General features: G+C 38.9%; 1 protein-coding gene across 1 annotated transcript; it reads left to right on the top strand.

Moving 5' to 3' along the window:
- Positions 1–8,796: 8,796 nt before the first annotated feature.
- LOC110466319 (multiple inositol polyphosphate phosphatase 1-like) lies at positions 8,797–9,636 on the top strand (the record flags this gene model as incomplete). Its single annotated transcript, XM_021522740.1, has 1 exon — positions 8,797–9,636. A coding segment is annotated over exon 1 (742 nt), but the record flags the coding sequence as incomplete, so codon positions are not given.
- Between the last annotated feature and the right edge of the window lie 237 nt (positions 9,637–9,873).

The raw sequence follows: 9,873 nt of genomic DNA, 5'->3' as shown, positions 1-9,873 counted from the left end.
ACCATTTTAACCAGATAGCTTAGCAAATGTACCACTGTTGGTAATATGCACGCCCTTACATGAGTTAATCAGCGTGGACATTTCAGATATATCATTGTCTACACTAGTGAATTAGTCAACAATTATAAAACGCGAGACTATATAGCTAGTGGTGTTGGATGTCGCACTGATTTGAACTTATCCGTTTGTTTAGCAACTTAGTGATGCCATGAGTAACTCATTAATTAAACAGCAACGATGTTATGGTGTTATTTGTTCTTTTGTACGACAAACTATTACATGAAGTACTGTACTGTAGGTACAATGTCTGAAGACTAGATATTGTGCGTCCCTACATTTATTTTTTGACGGTGGACCTCTCGTATCCTCTTTGCGGGCGGGACGCCAAATTAGGTAATAATGAACAAGCCCCCTGTGGATTCATACATTTGTCATCACCAGGTTGCACCTATAATAATACCATCTGACTTCTAAAACACGCTGTTGATAGAGAATTTGAACCGAAACTTTAATTTTCTTTCCAGTACACAAAAAAAGTCTTTGGGCCATACTTAAAAAATGTTATTTTCTTCTTGTTAATTAAACATACAAACAATCCTCAGAACACGGGAAATCGCTTCTGAGACCTTCTAGAAAACACAATTTTTTGGGGGGAGACCCCCTCCAGTACCCTCCCCCTCCGTATTGTTTATTACTAAAAGGCGTATTTAATTTCATGCTAATTTTCCTTACATAATTTCGATTAATTTACAAACGATCACAGCTATACCATCTCGGCATTTCCAAGATATGATGCAGGGACCAAGTTGCCAGGGTGTGACTTGAACCTGCCTCGAATTCTGGAAGCATGGGTGTGTATTGTTGCTCTATTGATATTTCAAACAAAATATGAAGACAATCCATGCAACCGTTCAGAAAGAATAGTATGTTGAGACACTCTTTGTTTATACGAATTAAGTTCCATTGCCCCAAGGGTACTCCAGATCAAATTTAGTTATTTTCTCTTTATGAGTTCTGGAGAAGTAGGCAGGGGTGGGGATGGTCAGGTGGTGGAATGGATTCTAATTTTTATACAACAACATGTTCCTTTAGCTCAATGATGCTCCATAGCAAACCCTTTCATCCGTACTTAGGAGGAGTTTAAAGTTTGGCACGCCCATTGTCCCCAGGAGACATGTCCTCAGTTTATGCAACAGCGAGTTCTCTTAGCAAAAGTATGCCCCAGAACAATGATATTTAAATTTCCTTCACCTGTACAGAAGGATAAGGATTTTAGATATTTGCTTCTATTTTCCCACCGGAACCTCTACACCCAGGGGGAACACCCCCTCTGTTTATACAATATATAAGGTAAAAATTGTATAAACAAATTTTGGCTTTTATACATAAACGTAGATATGATTAAAAATTATAAATGCTTATATATAGAAGTATGAGTTCAATCGCTGATAACCTGGCTGGAGGAACAATGTGCGGTGGGATGAACAGGAATCTAATCACCGTCTTATCTCTATGGTAGCAATGCGGGTTTTCCCCGTACTTTTATAAAACAACCATCTGGTCTTTGGCACACTTTCCTATATGTACAATAGTTAACTTAGCTAAGCGGATCAAGCCTCGTGCTTATTCAAAATTTGCACCAGAAATAATGCGGTACCACTAGTATTAAGTGGTGCAGTTGTGCCATCCGTAAATATCGACTTACGCCTTATATCATTGAAATCATTTCAATGTCAATTTATATCTCTGATAAATGATAATGATGATTAAAAACAAAAACAAACAAAAAACATATAAACATTGTACAAACAAAATAGATGTTGATGTTGATGATGATGATGATGATGATGATGATTAAAAAAATCAAACAACATATATACAAACAAACATACAAGAATGTTTGGCCACATAAGAACACTCACAAACACTGTACATAACCTAACCTAGAATTTTGAAGTGGCAAAGGTCCGGCTGAAAGCTTTCATTAATAATTATAAGTGTCTAAATATTACATACTATTGGCATTCTATAGCTAGCATAGAGCTGTATGAACTGTGTGAAAGCGCGTGTGGTGTATGACGTAATTCCGGTGGGACCAACGTCGTTAATCAAATGTTATGTGCTAGTGCGTGACTGTTGCATGGGTCGAGGATAGGACACTGCTGTTGTCAGGTATTGGCCGTGACAAACGCCCACACTGTAAACACAAAACATATAGTATCAGAGTGTGTTGTAACTATATACTAGCTTATAGTAGAAATAAAGATGACTAGCTTTGTATTACGGTTTTCTTGAAAACCGTGTTTAATATCAACAAAATGTACCATTCTATGCTGTTTGCATTAGAAAACCATGAACATACAGCTTTTACTTGTTGCAATTTTTCAAAGTCCTTCGATAGAGTTTAGCACAGAGGGCTAATATACAAAATACCTTAACATGGTATTTCAGGCAGTTTCCTTAATTGGAGAACCAACGATCGTTTTGAGCGTAAGCATCCGGCCTCATTCATGATTCTTATTATTCTGTTAAAATACAAACGCCGATGTTCCCCAAGGTTGAGTGTTAGGCCCTCTATTCTTCATATTGTTTATTAACGACATTTCAACCGAACTCTCCTCATTATCTCGTCTTTTTGCAGTACGTCTCTTTCATACTCATCACCAAACCTAGAAAATATTGTAAATGAATTAATAAAAACCTAAAAACTCTAGAGAATTGTCCTTCAGTTCTAAACAAAACTGAAATCATTATCGTCTCTAATATGAATCTTCCTTTTCAACCCCAATTTATTTTTAACGATACTTCTATCCTTTTGACAGATACCCACAAACACCTTGGTGTAATACTAAGCAGTGACGGCAAATGAAACAAACATGTAGACGAACGTACTAAAAAAGTGGTAAAATATATAGTTACCCTACGTGAAATGAAATGTATATTCAGTAGAAATAACATTGAAAAACTATATTCAACGTTCATTCGACCCTTGTTAGAGTATGCACGTGAAGTGTGGAACAAGTGTGGATTAACAAATTCATCAAATCTTGAAAATATTCAGATAGACGCTGCACGAATTGTTACAAGACTACCCATATAAACAAAAAATGAACAAATCTTTAATGAAATTGACTGGTTTCCACTAAGTTCTAGGAGGAAACACAGAAAGTTAACCCTTTTCTTCACCATACAAGGTATTGGGAGAATTTCCCGTTATAACCTAATAATTGAATCTTGCTTGTAACAAGCATTTTCATTGGCTTAAAAATTTATGTTATCAGCCCATAACGTAAAAAAATGACGTCACCGCTTGTAACGTCGCTTTTGATTGGTTGATACAGCAGCGCAAACATTGCTAAGAGAAAAGAGTCCATCAATAAAAGTGGATTTCCACAGGGATTGTGTATAGTACATTAAATCATAAGGATTAACTTGAATATAATTTTCATGTTATGGAGCAATAACACAAAAACACGGAGTGTATTCTCATCATATTCGCGGTTTATTTAGAGTACATTCCGTTTTTTGTGTTATATCTCCATAACATGAAAAACATATTCAAATTCATCCTTAAAGAAATTCGCATCATCTAACAAAACCCAACTTTGGGTTTGAAACCATGCGCAATTTTTTTCCCCCTATCAACTAAAAAAAATGTGGGATGACCTAGATATATCTAAAAGGAATTCGGCTAGTCTCAATTCCAATTCATTTAAAACAAACATATAAATAAAAGAAAAAAACCCATAATAAATGTTTTCTAGTATGGGGTTCTCGTAAATTAAACATTGAAATCGGAAAAAAGTAGGATTGCTATAATAATATTAACAGAAGGTTTCGCGCAATATAGATTTGGGGAAACATTTGTGTGACACTGATGTTAACTCAAAATTGAAGTTAATCCTTTTTTTATGTATACATAATTTGTATATAAAAAACAATTACAAAGAGTTCCTAGAACATCATTTGTATATAATATATCCATTTACAAAAACCATCAAGATAAATGTTTTAACTACGACAATGAAATATCCAGAGAAGAAAATATGTTACTTTCCTGTTTACATTGAAAACAAAGGAGAAAAGCAAATAAAAGATGTTTTCATCATGTTAGAAAATAAGAGCAAAATAATCTAATATCTAGAAGAAGGACATGTAACAGAGAGGAAAATAATGATATGCAAAAAATGAAACTGTAAGAAAGGATAAATAATCGTGAGATAATGGCAAAACAGTTTTAACCAAACAGAAGGTTATCAGTACATTGACCAAACATTTGGCAGAACTGAAAATGAAAGAATGCGGACATTCTTTCCAAATCTGTAACTAGTTATTGTGTGAATAAACAAAATGGAGGAATATCTTCAATCAGAATCACCGAGGATACAAGGAATGTACCATATGAGAACTAGCCGATAAAATAATGGAACCGTATTGTAAAACCAGTCCTTAAATACACAAACGAATGTTCCAGAGTTGTAAGACAAGAATAGAAGGATACTCAGGTAAGTACAGTCCACAAGTCTGCCAGCCAAACCTCTAACCAGTCCTTAAATATCAGAGTTGTAATACAAGGGTGGAAGGATACTCAGGTAAGTACAGTCCACAGGTTTGCCAGCCAAACCTCTGACCAGTCCTTAAATATCACAGTTGTAATAGAAGGGTGGAAGGATACTCAAGTAAGTACAGTCCACAGGTCAGTCAGCCAAACCTCTAACCAGTCCTTAAATATCAGAGTTGTAATACAAGGGTGGAGGGATACTCGGGTAAGTACAGTCTACAGGTCTGCCAGCCAAACCTCCAACCAGTCCTTAAATATCAGAGTTAACGTTGTAATACAAGGGTGGAAGGATACTTAGGTAAGTACAGTCGACAGGTCTGTCAGCCAAACCTCTAACCAGTCCTTATATATCAGAGTTGTTATACAAGGGTGGAAGGATACTCAGGTAAGTACAGTCGACAGGTCTGCCAGCCAAACCTCAAACCAGTCCTTAAATATCAGAGTTGTAATAGAAGGGTGGAAGGATACACAGGTAAGTAAAGTCGACAGGTCTGCCAGCCAAACCTCAAACCAGTCCTTATATATCAGAGTTGTAATACAAGGGTGGGAGGATACTCGGGTAAGTACAGTCGACAGGTCTGTCAGCCAAACCTCCAACCAGTCCTTAAATATCAGAGTTGTAATAGAAGGGTGGAGGGATACTTAGGTAAGTACAGTCTACAGGTCTGCAAGCCAAACCTTTAACCAGTCCTTAAATATCAGAGTTAACGTTGTAATACAAGAATGGAAGGAGTATTGTAAGTACCGTCGACAAGTCTGTCAGCCAAATCTCTAACCAATCCTTAAACATCAGAGTTAACGTAGTATTAGAAGAATGGAAGGATACTTAGGTTAGTACAGTCCACAGTTATGCCAGCCAAACCTTTAACCAGTACTTAAATATCAGAGTTAACGTTGTAATACAAGAATGGAAGGATACTCAGATCAGTACAGTCTACAAGTCTGTCAGCCAAACCTCCAACCAGTCCTGAAATATCAGAGTTGTAGTAGAAGGGTTAAAAGAGACTCAGGTAAGTACAGTCGACAGTTATGCCAGCCAAACCTCCAACCAGTCCTAAAATATCAGTGTTGTAATAGAAGTGTGGAAGGATACTCAGGTAAGTACAGTCGACAGGTCTGCCAGCCAAACCTCCAACTAGTCCTGAAATATCAGTGTTGTAATAGAAGGGTGGAAGGATACTCAGGTAAGAACAGTCCCCAGGTCTGTCAGCCAAACCTCTTATCAGTCCTTAAATATCAGTCGTAATACAAAAATGGAAGGATACTTAGGTAAGTACAGTCCACAGTTATGCCAGCCAAACCTCAAACCAGTCCTAAAATATCACAACTGTAATAGAAGGGTGGAAGGATACTTAGGTAAGTACAGTCGACAGGTCTGCCAGCCAAACCTCCGACCAGTCCTTAAATATCACAGTTGTAATAGAAGGGTGGAAGGATACTCGGGTAAGTACAGTCCACAGGTCTGCCAGCCAAACTTTTAACCAGTCCTTAAATATCACAGTTGTAATAGAAGTGTTGAAGGATACTCAGGTAAGTACAGTCTACAGGTCTGTCAGCCAAACCTCCGACCAGTCCTTAAATATCAGAGTTGTAGTAGAAGGGGGGAAGGATACTCGGGTAAGTACAGTCCGCAGGTCTGTCAGCCAAACCTCCAACCAGTCCTTAAATATCAGAGTTGTAGTAGAAGGGTGGAGGGATACTCGGGTAAGTACAGTCTACAGGTCTGCCTGTCAAACCTCCAACTAGTCCTTAAATATCAGAGTTGTAGTACAAGGGTGGATGGATACTCGGGTAAGTACAGTCTACAGGTCTGCCAGCCAAACCTCCAACCAGTCGTTAAATATCAGAGTTGTAGTAGAAGGGTGGAAGGACACTTAGGTAAGTACAGTCTACAGGTCTGTCAGTCAAACCTCCAACCAGTCCTTAAATATCAGAGTTAACGTTGTAATAGAAGTGTGGAAGGATACTCAGGTAAGTACAGTCCTTAGGTCTGTCAGCCAAACCTCCAACCAGTCCTTAAATATCAGAGTTGTAGTAGAAGGGTGGAAGGATACTCAGGTAACTACAGTCTACAGGTCTGTCAGCCAAACCTCCAACCAGTCCTTAAATATCAGAGTTGTAGTAGAAGGGTGGAAGGATACTCAGATAAGTACAGTCTACATGTCTGCTTGCCAAACCTCCAACCAGTCCTTAAATATCAGAGTTGAAGTAGAAGGGTGGACGGATACTCAGGTAAGTACAGTCTACAGGTCTGTCAGCCAAACCTCCAACGTGTCCTTAAATATCAGAGTTGTAGTAGAAGGATGGAAGGATACTCAGGTAAGTACAGTCTATAGGTCTGTCAGCCAAACCTCCAACCAGTCCTTAAATATCAGTGTTGTAATAGAAGGGTGGAAGGATACTCAGGTAAGTACAGTCTACAGGTCTGCCAGGCAAACCTCCAACCAGTCCTTAAATATCAGAGTTGTAATAGAAGGGTGGAAGGATACTCGGGTAAGTACAGTCCACAGGTCTGTCAGCCAAAGCTCAGTGAGGATGTGTCACCTGTTGGGTTATGTGGTAGGAAATTCACCAGATCAGAAAAGAAGCAGTCGGTGTCCCACGTAAATAAATCGGCAATCACAAACCATGCCACACATAAAAATCATGTGATGGACTGGGATAACTCCAAAGTTTTGGACAGAGAGAGAGCAATCTGTTCCAGCGGCAGATAAAGGAAGCCATCTGGATACGCCGCAGTGGACCAGTTCTAAATCGAGACGAGGGGGCTCAAAGACTCTCGCACATCTATGACCAAGTATCACAAAATGCGTAGCTGGATCGAGTCATTTCGGTACATATATAACAACTATAGTACATACGCTTACAGCGTAGCCGAAATCGACATCGATTTCGTACACCTTTGTGTGCATACGCTTCACTGGTAAATGTCTGATGAAGGTGACAGTGCACACATTGTACTAGTCATTGAAACGTCACATATACAATTTTATTGGTTGTGAAAAAACGAACTTTTCATGATTAATACTTACCAAACTGAAGAAGGTGTTTAGAAGTATTAGCTATTAGTTGATTTTGTTTATGGAGCCTAATCCTTTCCTTCGTTCTAGTCTTATGCCATTATTCATGGCTTATCATTTGGACGTACAGAACAATGACAACTGTAACAGGTATATATTTGTTTACTGGCTGAGTAGTAAAAGTAGAAAGTATTTGGTTAAATCTGTCCAGATTGCTATTTCGAGGGTGTATTATCAAGGCAGTATATTTCGTATCTCTACTGGACGGATTGGTCGAGTGGTAAACACTCCGGCCTTCCACGCAGGCGGCTGGATTTTCAGAGAAAGTGTTTTTCTCCTGCCCACACAACTCCAACAACCCAGGTGGAGTATACGATGGTCTGGGGTGGATGTTGCGGTATCTGTGCTGTAGCATCAGGTGAGGTGGCACTATAAATGATGCCGTTGGAAACACGGTCCCACTACAAATAGAACACAATACATCTCCAGCACACGCGCAGGCAACACCTATAGGGAAATATTAGCCGGGTTGCATAGGACTTGTAGTTACGTCTTAAAGGCATCTCCAGCGTATTCCTCAAAATTGTATTGATTAATGTTTATGCTAATTGCATATCTATGTACTGTAAAGCGCTTTAGAGTGGCTTATTCTATCTAGATAGGGCGCTATATCAAATGCTGTATACATTTTATTATGATTAATATTTTTGTACATACATTTTTTTTTATAACACCCATGCTTGTAGACAGAGTAGGGAATTGTTATAAGTATAAGATTATGGTGGGCACTGCAGAATTGGACTGACGTATGTGTTTTGGATGATCTTAGTGTCATACTTAAACACATCTACAGGAGTGTACATCGAGATCAAATATAGTCGGGCCTTTTATCAAATTATCAAAACTATATATAGTAAGGATCCTGCTGAGGTGTAGGATAGGTCGTGTATTGAGTATGTCAATATTTCTGTCGCCTGTTGAAACGATGTAAAATGTATGACCATATTTTTATCCGTTATCCATTTGTGTGTAACGTCCCACTGAATATGTACACCGTAATACAATTTTATTTATGATTACAAGTTCAAATTCAACCCATATTAGTTTAACTTTGCTATGCTCTAGGGAAACTTTCTTTCACATGCATTAGGCGTTATCGGCGACCTTACCACTCCGTGATCTTTAAGTCTCAATGTAAACTTTGTTCCGACACAACATGGTAAATGTGCCATTCGCCTACGTATCACACGTGACACAAGGTGCTAATCGGTGCGATTTCAGCAATTATACATTGTGGGCACATCGCTAGCAATATGGCTCCTTCGTTTCTTCAGATTTTCCTGCTGATGATTTGTGTTTCGTTGATAAGCAGTATACCAGGAGAATCTACTTTCTATGGACAACCGATATTTGCTACAAAAACACCGTATTTCTGGGAGCGAAATGCCAACGAAGCTATCGCTGTTAACTCTGGTATGAACATCACCCATAACGGAAAAACGTGTACGGCCATTTATGTGGACGCGCTGTTGCGGCATGGCGCCCGATACCCGTCGTCAGATGTTAGTGCGTCTATGCTTTCTCTGGTGCCTAAACTGCGGAGCTCACATCTGGCTTCGCAAAGTTCCTTCATAAACACATGGAGCAACCAATTCCCAATGGACCTGAACGCCCAGCTCACCTCCCGCGGCAAACGGGAACAATACACACTAGGCAAACGGTTCCTTTCCCGCTTCCAGTCGCTCCTACAACCAGCTTCGGACTGCATCCGATACTACGCTACATACAAGAAGAGGACACAGGACAGTTCCAAATATTTTGAGCAGGGAGTCACAGGGCGGAAGATGACAGATGACTTAAGTAATAGCACCCAACCTACCATAGATAACATTATGTTACGATTCTTTGCGAATTGTGACGAGTACTCGACCAGTGTTCTCAATAACGATTCGGCGATAGAAGAGTATTTTAAATTCCACGGGACCCCGGAATTTATGGCTATGAAACAAGCAGTAAGCGACCGCATCACTGCAGGACATATAAACCTCACCACCAGTAAGTCATCACACAGTTTCCATCTAACATGTGCTTTGCTAATAAATCTTCTATCTAATTATAGGCACATATTGTTATATTTGATTGTGAATTGATGTGCAAGACTATCATGTATGACATTGATGAAATGTTGGCTAACTTGCACTGGAACTTAATGAAGATGTTTTTCTTTGTAGGTAAACATATGGTTAAATTGATTAAGTGTGGGTTTGTCATAAAGATGTTGTTCTGTGTAGA

The sequence above is a fragment of the Mizuhopecten yessoensis genome, unplaced genomic scaffold (assembly GCF_002113885.1).
Source record: "Mizuhopecten yessoensis strain PY_sf001 unplaced genomic scaffold, ASM211388v2 scaffold1647, whole genome shotgun sequence".
Classification (NCBI taxonomy): Eukaryota; Metazoa; Mollusca; class Bivalvia; order Pectinida; family Pectinidae; genus Mizuhopecten; species Mizuhopecten yessoensis.
The sequence above is the reverse complement of the archived record's forward strand: the minus strand, read 5'-3'. Positions and strand labels throughout refer to the sequence as shown.